The 14,641-nt window shown below is 41.7% G+C and overlaps 2 protein-coding genes across 2 annotated transcripts in view; both read right to left on the bottom strand.

Annotated features, from left to right (window-relative positions):
- The window catches only part of LOC135463551 (DNA mismatch repair protein Msh6-like), a 40,810-nt gene extending 34,082 nt beyond the window's left edge, over positions 1 to 6,728 (bottom strand). The window contains exons 1-5 of the mRNA XM_064740815.1: positions 6,497 to 6,728; positions 3,967 to 4,135; positions 2,855 to 3,060; positions 2,227 to 2,306; positions 764 to 854 (exon numbers count right to left, since the gene is read on the bottom strand). Coding sequence (XP_064596885.1) covers positions 764 to 854; positions 2,227 to 2,306; positions 2,855 to 3,060; positions 3,967 to 4,135; positions 6,497 to 6,695 — 745 coding nt within the window. The 5' untranslated portion in view covers positions 6,696 to 6,728. The remainder of the gene's footprint in view (positions 1 to 763; positions 855 to 2,226; positions 2,307 to 2,854; positions 3,061 to 3,966; positions 4,136 to 6,496) is intronic.
- Positions 6,729 to 9,334: 2,606 nt separating this feature from the next.
- On the bottom strand, positions 9,335 to 14,374 carry LOC135464038 (trichohyalin-like). The gene is made up of 4 exons (XM_064741514.1): positions 14,362 to 14,374; positions 11,865 to 12,099; positions 10,274 to 11,458; positions 9,335 to 9,980 (listed from the first exon to the last, which is right to left on the bottom strand). The coding sequence occupies exons 1-4, from the start codon at positions 14,372 to 14,374 to the stop codon at positions 9,335 to 9,337; spliced, it is 2,079 nt and encodes a 692-aa protein (XP_064597584.1).
- Between the last annotated feature and the right edge of the window lie 267 nt (positions 14,375 to 14,641).

Below are 14,641 nucleotides of genomic sequence, written 5' to 3' on the forward strand. Positions count from 1 at the left end.
GTACTTGTTATGTCACATCAAATATTTTTTTTTTCGTTTTCATATTTGGCCCAAATTTTTTCCATTTTGGGTCTGGGTCATTATGGAACCTCAGCTGTTTTACAGTTAAAACCTAACATTACACACCTTGTTACAATGTGTGTATGGGAAAATAAGACCTCTAAACACAAGTTAGTTGGAGAGCCAATCCGAGTTAAGAGTCAGAATGTGTAATGTTGCATGAGGGACTTTTTGTCTGTTCTGCTACAGGATTGTTCACTGGAGGCCAGACAGTACACCACTCTGCAGGACTATTTGACAGCAGAACTGGTTCATAAAGCCTTCCTTACAATTCAGATATCCAGCCAGATTTTACTACAGAATCCCGTATATACAATTCACAACACCCCTCTTGGAGAATGCCACAAAGGATTGAAGATTTGCCGTAATCGACATATATACAGTGACAGAAACTAAATACTATGACGGTGTACAGGGGTGGGATTTAGTGGCCCGTTCGCCATGAGCTAAGGCTGAGATTCAAATCTACTACGTTCACAGGAAAAAGGCCTTTAAAATCTGAACTGCAAGATTTACTCAGGCACTTAAATACTGTCAGCATTTTGAAAGATGAGCGGCCCTCGCTCATAGAAATCTATGTAGCATTTCGGGTATCAAACGTTCCTCCACACCAAAGACTTCCACTTAACCACGCACACTGAAAGTCGGCTAAAATGTATTAAAAAGCTATAAACATCCTGATCCAGAGCATGATAAACCCCACCTGATTCGTCACTGTCTGCTGCTACAACAATTCGGCGTCGTTTGGCTGGCTTTCCATTCCTCTGTCTTGTTCGTCTTCGGTTTTTTTCAGCCTTTAAAAAAAAAAAAAAAAGCTCACAATTATTATCATTACTGTCCTAAAGTAATAAAGTTGCTTTTATGATTAGCATTTAACACTCTACCAAATATGGTGATCAGGTTAAGATGGATGAGACCTGACTGCTCAGAACAAGCCAGTGTCCTTCGTCAAGAACACTTTAAGCAGAAGTAGAAGTAAAAGCTGGATTTGAAACTTTGACCTCACTTGTTAGGGTCATTTGTCTGCAGGGGTACCAATCCTTTGATCTCATTTGTTTATCTTCAGACTGGCCAACAGTTTGACCTCATTTCTTTTGTCTGCCGGCAGACCAATCCTTTGATCTCATTTGTTAGAGCCATTTGTCTGCAGGGTGACCTATCCTTTGACCTCATTTTTAAGGCCATTTGTCTGCAGCTAGAGCTATACTTTAGCTCTACCTGCAAAACCAGCCAAAGACCACTTAGTAGTACTAGATTCTGATCACACTGATATCTTCACACAATTGTGATTGTGCCTTAAAAACTAGTCATATAAACATTTCCATCTTAAACAAGAAATAAATTACCATATTTCACTTAAAACTTAACATGTTTCATATGACTTTCTTTTTGATTCGTCCAACTTGTAACTCCACCTGTGTTTTCTGAAAAATAAAGTGCTGGCATGAAAAGTATCATTTTTAAGGCATCATGTTCTTGTGAAGGACCAATTTTATACACCAAACATCAGGTGAAATAGACGGTCATCTTTCAATTCCAATTAATGCAGTTCTTAGTTGTCTTTGTACTTCTGGGAAAACTATGATTCACTAATTTCAATATATTGGGGGTCTCCATGGCTCAATCAGTTAGCGCGCTAGCGCAGTGTAATGACCCAGGAACCTCCTACCAATGCGGTCGCTGTGAGTCCAGCTCATGCTGGCTTCCTCTCCAGCGGTAAGTGGAAAGGTCTGTCAGCAACCTGCAGATGGTCGTGAGTTCCCCCCAGACAGTTTCCTCCCATAATGCTGGCCGCTGTCATATAAGTGAAATATTCTTGAGTATGGTGTAAAACACCCATCAAATAACATATATCAAAATATTGCTCTGTTTAAAGCTAACACTCATTTGGTTAAGAACACAAACTGATATATGGAAAGTATGTCAATAAAACCATTCCTAACTTACGTCAAATATTTGAAATACAATTTTATAAACTTTTTTGGGTGTTCGTAATTAAAAGTTTGATATCCTCACAAATTTTATCTGAAAACGTCAAAATATCAATTTCCAATGCCAAAATCTAAGCGTTGTAATGAGGTTCAAAATTTTGATCATGAGAAGTGATCAAAGGCTTTATGGAATCGGCCCTAGAACAATTTAGAAGCTTGGTACACATGTACTTACAGACTCTGGTCCACCTGCCGAAATGACAGACAAGTTCATGCTGTTTTCTTTACTATTGTCGGCCGCTGCCAGCAACTCTTCTGCAAAAAGCCAGTAACAACACACATACAAGTATGTTCACGACGAGAGACCCATGGTAAAGACAAGTCATCGTAAAATCAGACAATTTATTTTTTTCATGGCTGCTTAACAGACAAAACAGCAGATGCTAGATCTAGACGTGGCCGCCATGGTCTCGGGCCTCTTAACTTGTCTCCTCCCATGGAAATATTTAATCTGCATTCCTCAATACAATTGTTTTAGGTTTGGGTTAGAATCATGTTGTGTATACTCTACATATAGAGAGTGCATGTGTATTAAGTATTGTTGGAGACAAAAACCGAGACGGAGTGTTTGTGTTTTCTGACATCACTTCCTGCCTCATCACCGTGACTCTAGTGACCTTGGCGTTGTTCAAAATTTCTGTACAAAGTTTGCTATTTGCAGCAGTGATGTAAAGCAAAAGGTAGAGAATGACGCTCTGTAAGGGGTATGCAAACACCTCTGAGTCACAGTGAGCCAGCATTTTCCCATCTGAGCCTGTGCGTGAAGCCAATAAGGGTTATAAGAGCAAGCACAGCTGACTAACCATCAGACATTGTCATCTCCATCCCTTCCCCATCCTCATCATCCGACGGGTCCAGGACCACCACCAAGTTCTCACGATCAGCGACAGACATTGACTGGGCTTTGTCTGCTTCTGTAGCAGCCTTTTGGCATTTCTTATCCCATGTGAAAAATTGACCACCTTGTTTGCATTGTTTATCATCACTCCCAGCAAAGGGTTTCACGAATCTGCAAATAGAAGAAGTATTATTAGCGAGGCATACCAGGCACTGCTTACAAAAAAAAAATATACTCACTTGACTTGTTAGAATGTTGTCTTAAATCTCCATGATTACTTATACCAGCACTCAGTTTGGACGCATGTAGCTCACTAGCCGTAATCATTTCTTTCCTAAAGACACCAACCAGACAGTAATCCCAATGTTCTGTCCAGGCAACCAAAGGGAAAATCTGTTTCTTGAAATATTTGAAAACAATATATTAAGACTTGGCTCTTTTTGAGTGATTGAGCGCTTGGTGTTTAACGTCGTACTCAACAATTTTTCAGTCATATGATGACGAAGGAATCCTTAGGGTCCATGTACGTGTAATGTGCCTCCTTGTTGCAGGACGGATTTCCACCGCTCTTTTATTTAGTGCTGCTTCACTGAGACGACTTACCGAAGACTAGTAAGCCGCCCGGCCCGAGCCATTATACTGATACGGGTCAACCAGTCGTTGCGCTATCCCCTTTATGCTGAACGCCATGCAAGGAAGTTACAACTTCCTCTTTTAAAGTCTTAGGTGTGACTCGATCAAGGATTGATCCTGGATCTACCGGTCCCGAAGCGGACGCTCTACCAACTGTGCTATCCGGGCTGGTTGGCTCTTTTTGAGCATCATGGGGTGATTCCTACATGTACATATGAATTGTAGCTCTCATACAAATGATTTTATTTCAGGGCAAAACTTCACAGGGAGGGAAAGAGTTGCTTATTGGTTGACACAACAGGGAGGCAAGAATCCTGCATTCCAGGTGTGTAGTATCTGGATGTGTTTTTGACAGGAAAAAAAAAACCTAACTAATAAAGAAATAAATTAAACCTAAATCTTTATCCTGCACGAACTAGATTCAGTTGATCTCAGTGAACTTACTTGCTTTTGACCCAGGCGCGGGATGGCGGGTCATCGAAGAACTGGACATGAACCTGAGGAGATTTGCCCCCTTTTTTACAGGTCCCCTGGGTCGGGTGATTACAAACTAGGCTTGGCCACCAGGGGTAACCCTCAAGTTTGGCCCATACAACATCAAACAGAGATACACCTACAACAAGCAAATTCAGTATACACCATGCCAAAAATTATATGCAAAATGTGTCATCTGGAGGGCCACAAAATGTACGTGCATACCAGTTTTCATTAAAATTTACTGTAATTCTTCAACCTTTTCGCCTGTTTGTCAAGTGTTTTATTAAAGCATTATTCTGTCTTGGAGGATTAAAATATCCTTTATATGAAGCTCTGATACTGGTTAATCCAACCAATGTAGTTTTGTCTCCAAAATTAAATTAAACATGTGAATAAATTTCACTAAAAGTTCCCCTTTCATATGCAAAAAGGTTGAAGAATTAGGGTCTAGGGAACCAGCTATACAACATGGACAGCAACGAAAACCACAAAATTCATAAAATATGTTAATCTTATGCATGTGGTTTTCAAACTTTATTCAATTCTCCATAAGGTGAACTTGCACGCAATTTTTCTGTACAAAAATCAGAGGAGATTTGGACTTTGGTTGTTGATCAGACAGATCGCAACCCAATAGCAACAAATACATTTATTTATTTATTTGATTGGTGTTTTATGCCGCACTCAAGAATATTTCACTTATACGACGGCGCCCAGCATTATGGTGGGAGGAAACCCAGGACCATCCACAATTTGCTGGCAGAACTTCCCACTTACAACCGGAGAGGAAGCCAGCATGAGCTGGACTTGAACTCACAGCGACCGCATTGGTGAAAGACTCCTGGGTCATTACGCTGTGCTAGCGTACTAACCGATTGAACCACGGAGGCCCTACCCAACAAATACATGGTGCGTCAGTCGGGGACTTTTTTTTATTCTGCCTAATGAAAACATAAGGGTTTTAAAGAAAAGAAACTGAGAGAAAATGAAAATAGAAATTATTTCACAAGCCAAATAAAAACTGTAGAGTAGAGTGGTTTTTTCTGTAGGGTCATCTGGGTTACCCCCAACAAACATATTCTTAATGACTAACTTAAATGACTGAAAAATCAACAGAAAGGTTGATACTTCCTATAGGCTTCGTTATCATCCTTGCTTTAGTGTACAAATAAAAGTCTTCCGAAACCTACTCTTTGACATCCAATTGCACTGCGGTCCGCCTACTTCTGCCAGGTGTTTTCAGCCAATCATTAATTCATGAATATGTGTGTGTTTCCCTGTTTCGAAGCAAACGCATGTACGTCTGAATCTGATTTATTCCTCGACACGACATTATACAACACCAATAAGCAGTGCTATTAACGGTGACTGATGTGCTTTTATTGAAACAAACAGGCAGCTGAAAGTCACTGTGCTATCAGGCAATACCAGTGAGAGAGCAAGAGGCCAAACGGCCGATGGATGTAACCTATGTTGTTGTTCTTTCGCCACTAATTTCTATCACACCTATTTTGCCACAAAATGAATCATGCATATTTATGAGGGAAAGTTCAGGGCCTGCTTGCACAAAGCGATTGTAGCTACAACTGACTGCAGACCCTACAGTTAAGCTTACAGCTGATTGCACAAAATAATTTAAGCCACTTGCACAAAGAAAGTGTGAGGCAACCGTAATTTTTGCAGTTACAATCTCAACCGCAGACCAAATTTGATTCTTACATGAAGGTGGCCTGGGTAACTGGACAATGTATCGGTCAATGACTTTTCTTGCCTTCATTCTCTACATCATAATTATTCAGTGGTTAACAACAACAACATGTGAAAAAGTGTTCGGAACATCTGTTTAAGCCAATTACATTGCACCTTTTTGCAAACCGAGTAGAAAAGTACTAACAGTCTATCTAAGGGAAGTATCTGTGACATTAAATTAACTTTAATTTTGGGGCGATTATAAATATTTACTGCAGGATGGACAGAGCGGCATGGACTGTATTCTATGCTTTCAGATAGATGTATTATTTAAGGAAGATAGGTTGCTGCTGACAGATTAAATATTAAACAGTTTACCAAGTTTGAAATCCATGCCATGTTTTTTTTGAGAGGTGTTGATGGACTCCATGTTACGATGAATGTCAGAATTTTAAAACAGCACACTGGATGGACTAGTCTGACTGCTTTTCAGCATTTCCTTCAAAGTCGATAGTCATGCTCAGTGAACTGGGATAAGGTAAAGGTAAGGTAAGGTGATAATGATTTACAAACAATGGTTATTTATTTTTCGTACACGGTGTTTTTATGCCTATTTTAAAGTATATACTTTTTTAGCTGTTTGACGTGTAAAGGGAGATAACTTCGTGTGCCTGTGAACCCTACCCAACAGCCCCTAGTTTCGGGCTAAAGTGAACTCATCTAAAGACTGTATGTTTCCTGACACCACGGCCTAGTTTCCAACGAATGTTTATATGTTCTAAAACCATTGAAGGCCATTCTGATTTACCATCAAGTTGATGATGAACTTTGTTGTCTATCACATTCTCAATTTTGGAGACTTTCTTTGGCGGACTTTTCTTCCCATTTTTCGCTGAATTCGGCGATCGTTTCGGTGTCAACACGTCCGGCTTTGGGGTGGCATCTTTCTTCTTCTGTGCAACAGGGCTTTTGTTAAAGTACGAGAATAAAGTGTTCACTTTAGACATTTTCTTGCGGTCTGCACTAAAGTCCTAATTTCCCCTTCGACGTCCAGACATCTCCCGCGCTAACCTCATTGTCACACCGGATGTTTATGCGGATCGTTCACTTTTCTCGCTGGGGGCGTCAGGCTATTCCATTTTGTTGAATCAAACATGTATCGATCTTGGCACCTAACTCGCGTGTTCAGCTTTAAAGTTGTTTTGGTAATTATTCTTTAATTATGCATATGTGCAAAATAGCTATACAAAAGTACATTTCTTTTGTACATTTGCAGAATTTATTTACAGGTACTTGACTCATTTGATTTGTGTGTGACGCCGTACTATAGACGCCCAGTACATTTGGGTGGGAAGACACCGACAATTAAACCTGGGGTGACGACCCTCCATAGATTGCTAGCTGTCAGACCTTCCCATTACGTTCCATATGTAAAATAAATGCTTAACCTGAAATTCGTTGCCCACGTACATGTAGGCCAATAGGCCTATGTGTAAATTTTTGCACAAAGAATTTTGTACTGCTTTGTAAAATTATTTATAGGCTTATGCACAATAAATTTCTACATATATACAAATCAATTGCACAAATGTACAAAATAAACCGAAACTTCCAGAAAAAGGTATAATTAAAGAAAGTGGCCCGATCATTGCAGCAGGAAATTAAATCCAGGAGTCACTAGATATAAACGTTGGCAATCAGGTATACATGTACAGTATATGTTAGTCTTAGGATGTAGGCCTACGGATGTGTGCTGCCCTAACCTTATACGTAAGTACAGCGAATCTCCGATAATTTTATGGAATCTACTCACCAAATAATCAACCTGCTCTACTAAGTTCGCGAAAAATTAAATGAAATTTAACTTTTTTGTATACTAAAGCTCGAACGGCATGATCGATTACTACTATGTGGTGAAAACTTCCATAAAATTACATGTGATCTACTGTGCGCAGGGACACATGCAGTTCTTATTTGTTTATTTGATTGGTGTTTTACGCCGTACTGAAGAATATTTCACTTATACCACAGCGGCCAGCATTATGATGGGAGGGAACCGGGTAGAGCCCGGAGGAAACCCACGACCATCCGCAGGTTTCTGCAAGACCTTCCCACTTAAGGCACGAGACATATAGTTCTTACTACATTTTTATGATTCCTATAAAAGTCGCCATAGGCCTATTTAAAGTACATATACATACAAATTAATGGAAGTTTTGTGAGCTGAGTAATTCAGATACATGTGTATGTTTGCTAATATATGTAATTTATTATTTTTCACGGTCACCGTTCCTGACTGCCTATAAAACAAACAAAAATAACTGCTGTGTATAGATCGGGCTGTAATATTTCATTACCTGAGTTTCGCTGGATTTTTATCTTGTCAACTATGTGTACAAGTAAGATTCTTAAAACACAGCTGCAGATTTGATGCTGATATATGAAATGCTGATGCTGATGATGAAAAGATAATGTCGTACGGATATCTCATGATCAATATGGCTTCAGGAAACATCGCCATACAAAACATGCTTACACCTCCTTTACAACATTCATTCTGCAAAGCGAATCCAAGTACTTTAATAATACTCCTGCGTTTTTAGATTCATCGAAAGTTTCTGATGCTATGAATGACTCTGTTCTCCCGTGGGGTCTGCTAGCAACTTGCGGATGTTCGTGAGTATTCCCCCCTGACTTTGCCGGATTTCCTTCAACCATAATACCGGTCGCCGTCGTGTAAGTGAAATATTCTTGAGCACCGCGTAAAACACCAATCAAATAAATAAATTCTTCACTTTATCTCGACAACAAGCTGTTACGTCTGAGGGCATCAAGTTCTCTCATCATGTATTTATACTGATATTATATGGTGTACACAGGTCTACCCTAGGGTGCAGTATTGATTCCCATTCTTTTGTTATTTTTTAATGACATTATTGACATATCCAATATTCTGAAATTCGTACATAACGGACGACACCATGCAGTGCTTGTTCGTCCGTTCCATCGTACACTTATCAAAGGAGAGCTTCACGGCATTTTATAATGGCTTTGTGTCAATCGTCATTCTCTTGTTCCCGCGAAGAAGACGTTATCAACGCTTTGCGCTTCCTTAGTCTTCTCTACCTGGAAATACAGGTGTAATGAAACTACGCCAACACACTTTGGGGAAGCACATACAGTGAAAACAAATAATTTGTTAATTTTAACAAAAAGTCTGTTGGCTGAGTGATGTATTATGATGTTATTGTAACATAATACTATGTCATATTCAACATAATATCCTGTTAGTCTAATGGAATCTTTAGTTCTATATAATTAAATAATAATTTTTTTTGAGTGAAACAAACTTATCTGCAGCCACTTGTTCAACTTCAAAATCGTGTGATGTTTGCATATAATATCCTTTTTACGGACAGACTAGAACACAACCCCCCAAAACTTTAGGTGTCAAATAAAGATCCCAATTCCTTGACTAGATCAACTCTGGCTCCTCTCGTCTTCCCGTGCTTGTCTTCTGATTACTGACCCGCGAAACCTCTTCTCGTCTTCCCGTGCTTGTCTTGTGATTACTGACCCGCGGAACTTCTTCTCGTCTTCCCGTGCTTGTCTTGTGATTACTGACCCGCGGAACCTCTTCTCGTCTTCACGTGCTTGTCTTGTGATGACTGACCCGCGGAACTTCTTCTCGTCTTCCCGTGCTTGTCTTGTGATGACTGACCCGCGGAACCTCTTCTCGTCTTCCCGTGTTTGCCTTGTGATTACTGACCCGCGGAACCTCTTCTCGTCTTCCCGTGCTTGCCTTGTGATTACTGACCCGCGGAACTTCTTCTGGTCTTCCCGTGCTTGCCTTGTGATTACTGACACGCGGAACCTCTTCTCGTCTTCCCGTGCTTGTCTTGTGATTACTGACCCGCGGAACCTCTTCTCGTCTTCCAGTGTTTGCCTTCTGATTACTGACCCGCGGAACTTCTTCTCGTCTTCCCGTGTTTGCCTTCTGATTACTGACCCGCGGAACCTCTTCTCGTCTTCCCGTGTTTACCTTGTGATTACTGACACGCGGAACTTCTTCTCGTCTTCCCGTGCTTGTCTTGTGATTACTGACCCGCGGAACCTCTTCTCGTCTTCCAGTGTTTGCGTTGTGATTACTGACCCGCGGAACTTCTTCTCGTCTTCCCGTGCTTGTCTTGTGATTACTGACACGCGGAACCTCTTCTTGTCTTCCCGTGCTTGTCTTGTGATTACTGACCCGCGGAACCTCTTCTCGTCTTCCAGTGTTTGCCTTGTGATTACTGACCCGCGGAACCTCCTAACGTCTTCCCGTGTTTGCCTTGTGATTTCTGACCCGCGGAACCTCTTCTCGTCTTCCCGTGTTTGCCTTGTGATTACTCACACGCGAAACCTCCTCTCGTCTTCCCGTGCTTGTCTTGTGATTACTGACCCGCGGAACTTCTCCTTTTCTCCCTGTGCTTGCCTTGTGATTACTGACACGCGTAATTTCTCGTTGTCTCCCCGTACTTGTCTTGTGATTTCTGACCCGCGGAACCTCTTCTCGTCTTCCCGTGTTTGCCTTGTGATTACTCACGCGCGAAACCTCCTCTCGTCTTCCCGTGTTTGCCTTGTGAATACTGACCCGCGGAACCTCTTCTCGCCTTCCTGTGTTTGCCTTGTGATTAATGACCCGCGGAACTTCTCCTTTTCTCCCTGTGCTTGTCTTGCGATTACTGACCCGCGTAACTTTTTCTCGTCTTCACTTGCTTGTCTTGCGATTACTGACCCACGGAACTTCTCCTTTTCTCCCTGTGCTTGCCTTGTGATTACTGACACGCGTAATTTCTCGTTGTCTCCCCGTACTTGTCTTGTGATTTCTGACCCGCGTAACTTTTTCTCGTCTTCACTTGCTTGTCTTGCGATTACTGACCCACGGAACTTCTCGTTGTCTCCCCGTACTTGTCTTGTGATTTCTGACCCGCGGAACCTCTTCTCGTCTTCCCGTGTTTGCCTTGCGATTACTGACCCGCGGAACCTCCTAACGTCTTCCAGTGTTTGCCTTGTGATTACTAACCCGCGGAACCTCTTCTCGTCTTCCCGTGCTTGTCTTGTGATTACTGACCCGCGGAACTTCTCCTTTTCTCCCTGTGCTTGTCTTGCGATTACTGACCCGCGTAACTTTTTCTCGTCTTCACTTGCTTGTCTTGCGATTACTGACCCACGGAACTTCTCGTTGTCTCCCCGTACTTGTCTTGTGATTTCTGACCCGCGGAACCTCTTCTCGTCTTCCCGTGTTTGCCTTGCGATTACTGACCCGCGGAACCTCTTCTCGTCTTCCCGTGTTTGTCTTGTGATTACTGACCCGCGGAACCTCTTCTCGTCTTCCCGTGCTTGCCTTGTGATTACTGACCCGCGGAACCTCCTCTCGTCTTCCCGTGCTTGCCTTGTGATTACTGACCCGCGGAACTTCTTCTCGTCTTCCCGTGTTTGCCTTGTGATTACTGACCCGCGGAACTTCTTCTCGTCTTCCCGTGTTTGCCTTGTGATTACTGACCCGCGGAACCTCTTCTCGTCTTCCCGTGCTTGTCTTGTGATTACTGACCCGCGGAACCTCCTATCCTCTCCCCGTGCTTTTCTTGCGATTACTGAACCGCGGAACTTCTTCTCGTCTTCCCGTGCTTGTCTTGTGATTACTGACACGCGGAACCTCTTCTCGTCTCCCCGTGCTTGTCTTGTGATTACTGACCCGCGGAACCTCTTCTCATCTTCCCGTGCTTGTCTTGCGATTACAGACCCGCGTAATTTTTTCTTGTCTTCCCTTGCTTGTCTCGGGACCGGTAGATCCAGGATCAATCCTTGGTCGAGTCACACCTAAGACTTTAAAAGAGGAAGTTGTAACTTCCTCGCTTGGCGTTCAGCATGAAGGGGATAGTGCAACGACTGGTTGACCCGTATCAGTATAATGGCTCGGGCGGGGCGACTTACTTGCCTTCGGTAAGTCGTCTCAATGATGCAGCACTAAATAAAAGAGCGGTGGAAATCCGTCCTGCAACAAAGGAGGCACATTACACGTACATGCACCCTAATGATTCCTTCGTCGTCATATGACTGAAAAATTGTTGAGTACGACGTTAAACCCTAAGCACTCACTCACTCACTCCCTTGCCTGTCTTGTGATTACTGACCCGCGGAACTTCTCGTTGTCTCCCCGTACTTGTCTTGTGATTTCTGACCCGCGGAACTTCTTCTCGTCTTCCCGTGCTTGTCCTGCGATTACTGACCAGCGTAACTTTTTCTTGTCTTGTCGTGCTTGTCTTGCGATTACTGACCCACGGAACTTCTTCTCATCTTCCCGTGCTTGTCTTGGGACTACTGACCCGCGGAACCTCTTCTCGTCTTCCCGTGCTTGTCTTGTGATTACTGAACCGCGGAACCTCTACTCGTCTTCCCGTGCTTGTCTGGCGATTACTGACCCGCGGAACTTCCGTTGTGTTTGGCGGCTAATATACGAATATATGTTTTGACGCAAATAAATTATTATTTTCTATATCTTAAACTGGATACCATCTACATCGTTTACCCCATTGTTTTTTACAACGTTTTATTCCGCAAACTACCATCATTTAACACAATTCTACAGGAACCTAAAAGCTAAATTTTCAGTGACCTTTTTGTTTTTCGAATATCGTACCAATGATCGAATGGAATATAAACTTTTTAAACTTTTTTATAATATTATAAGGATTAAGCCGTGTGTTCGGACCCTGTTCTTACGACATCAAGCTTTCTTAGAAACCTGCCGTAAGGCGGTGGTTTACTCCCACTCGGACCAAAACCCGACCACCGGCACAATGGTGAAAAATAAGTTCAGTGTTCAACGGTCAGTGTAAAATTTAAAAAACAAACAAACTATTTTTCAATATCCTGAACCCAAGGAATAAAATTCTTTGTTAACAACAACATTTCTACATGAGTCAGACAAGTTATTTAATGCATAGCGCCATGACATCATCATTTCAACCACCATTGCGACCTGCCGGTTTGAGTGAGTTAAAGCGTTGGGCGGATTTCAATACTGTTTCATCTGAAATATAAGGGTTTTTGACACAAAGTTAAGGTATCAAAGGTTTTATAGTACTTAACTTTCAGCAAGTTATATATAGCGGAATCCTGTTCTGAAGTTAACACAGTGACAGATGAGATATGGTTCAGCCCAATAAAAAGGCACAGATATACCCTCACACAAACATATCAATGCATGGAATCAATACTAGTGCTTTCTGAACTCTTTCGGATGACGGTATTTTATGTCTATTTATTTATTTCCTTGATGTTTAATCCCTTATTCGGGAACGTTTCACTTACAAGACGACGCAAAAATTTGCGCACTTCCCTTTGTCAGGCATATGACGAACTTATCTAGACATAAAACAATAGCCAGTTTAGCCAGGGCCGGACTCGAACACGAGACCGTTTGGGGTGAAGGTTTGGAGAACTTCCTCCAGAGCCACGATTCCTCACACATGCAGTGTAGAAAAGTATGTTTGATCTTTGCTGGTGAGTTGGTGGTTTGCATGTTCGACCTGATTGTAATTGGGCTGCTGTTATAAGGTATAAGCGGGTCGTCACAGAGGTGCTTGTCTATCAGTTACTGTACATGTACCACACACGAGGAGTGGGCCCAATCCCGGTCTAAGCTTTGTCGACAATTGGCGGTCGTCAACGCTCATGTGGCCGTTTGAATATCCCACGTTCAATAAAGACCTATTTTATATCTGTATGTCATACGGAGGAAAGCTCGTCAGTAAACTGTCAAAGGTCGGTGGTTTATATTTGGAAAAAGTGGCGTACCCTGCTGCTGATTTAGCACACAGTGGCCATACACAACAGGTGTAACAACTGACCAAAGCGTATCAGACGTACATCCATGTATCTTGCAGTTGATTTAGCACACAGTCTATATACAACAGGTGTCACAACTGATCAAAGCGTATCAGACGTACATCCATGTATCTTGCAGTTGATTTAGCACACAGTGGCCATACACAACAGGTGTCACAACTGATCAAAGCGTATCAGACGTACATCCATGTATCTTGCAGTTGATTTAGCACACAGTGGCCATATATAACAGGTGTCACAACTGATCAAAGCGTATCAGACGCACATCCATGTATCTTGCAGTTGATTTAGCACACAGTGACCATATATAACAGGTGTCACAACTGATCAAAGCGTATCAGACGTACATCCATGTATATTTTATTCAGAGAAAAACTGGTATTATTTATGTTAACGTGCACTATTTTGACAGTGCCACTTCCAGACCTCTATATAAAGCATGCGCATTCAGTTAGATTTGCTGACTTTCACTAGATTCACAAAGGAATATAGTTAGAGTAAACCATTAGGTATAGGTTCGTCTCAATTTTGAAATATAAATGTAGAAATTAATATATGCAACTAATTTTCGAGCAGATATATATAGCGGTCAAACAAGGGCACATTACCTATTGTACAGAAACATATACATACACTTATATATACACAAACACAGTATGACAGATGCATATATAAAGAATATATAACTTCTTGATCAGCCTATAGTTAAACATTTTTCGTAGTATGAAGCAAGAGAAGAATAATTACATGGTCATTTTATGGTTGGCTCGTATGATTTACCTAACCCCGACATTGTTCCAATTATTCATTTAATATGTTCCCATCTTCTGTTTCATGACACCAACAAAAATACTCTTGCACATAAACGCATTCAGTGGCGAATACACAAATCGATTCAAAAGCAGACTGTCTCAATCTGCACTTCATCAAGATCCACTAAATGGACTTTCATTGAGGAAAATACAAAACTGACGGGAACCGGGTTCGAACCTACCTTTTTTTAAAGCAGAAATATTTATATGCATGTTGGAAGAATTACAGTTATAATTACATGCTTAAC

Source organism: Liolophura sinensis, chromosome 3 (genome assembly GCF_032854445.1).
Source record: "Liolophura sinensis isolate JHLJ2023 chromosome 3, CUHK_Ljap_v2, whole genome shotgun sequence".
In the NCBI taxonomy this organism is placed as follows: Eukaryota; Metazoa; Mollusca; class Polyplacophora; order Chitonida; family Chitonidae; genus Liolophura; species Liolophura sinensis.

Bases quoted from the DNA above. Each gene is read 5' to 3' on its own strand.
- LOC135464038 (XM_064741514.1), bottom strand. The intron at 11,459-11,864 runs GTCAGTAATCAC...TGTAATCGCAAG, and splicing joins GACAACGAGAAGTTCCGCGG to ACAAGCACGGGAAGATGAGA. The intron at 9,981-10,273 runs GTGAGTAATCAC...TCCGCGGGTCAG, and splicing joins GACGAGAGGAGGTTTCGCGC to TAATCACAAGGCAAACACTG.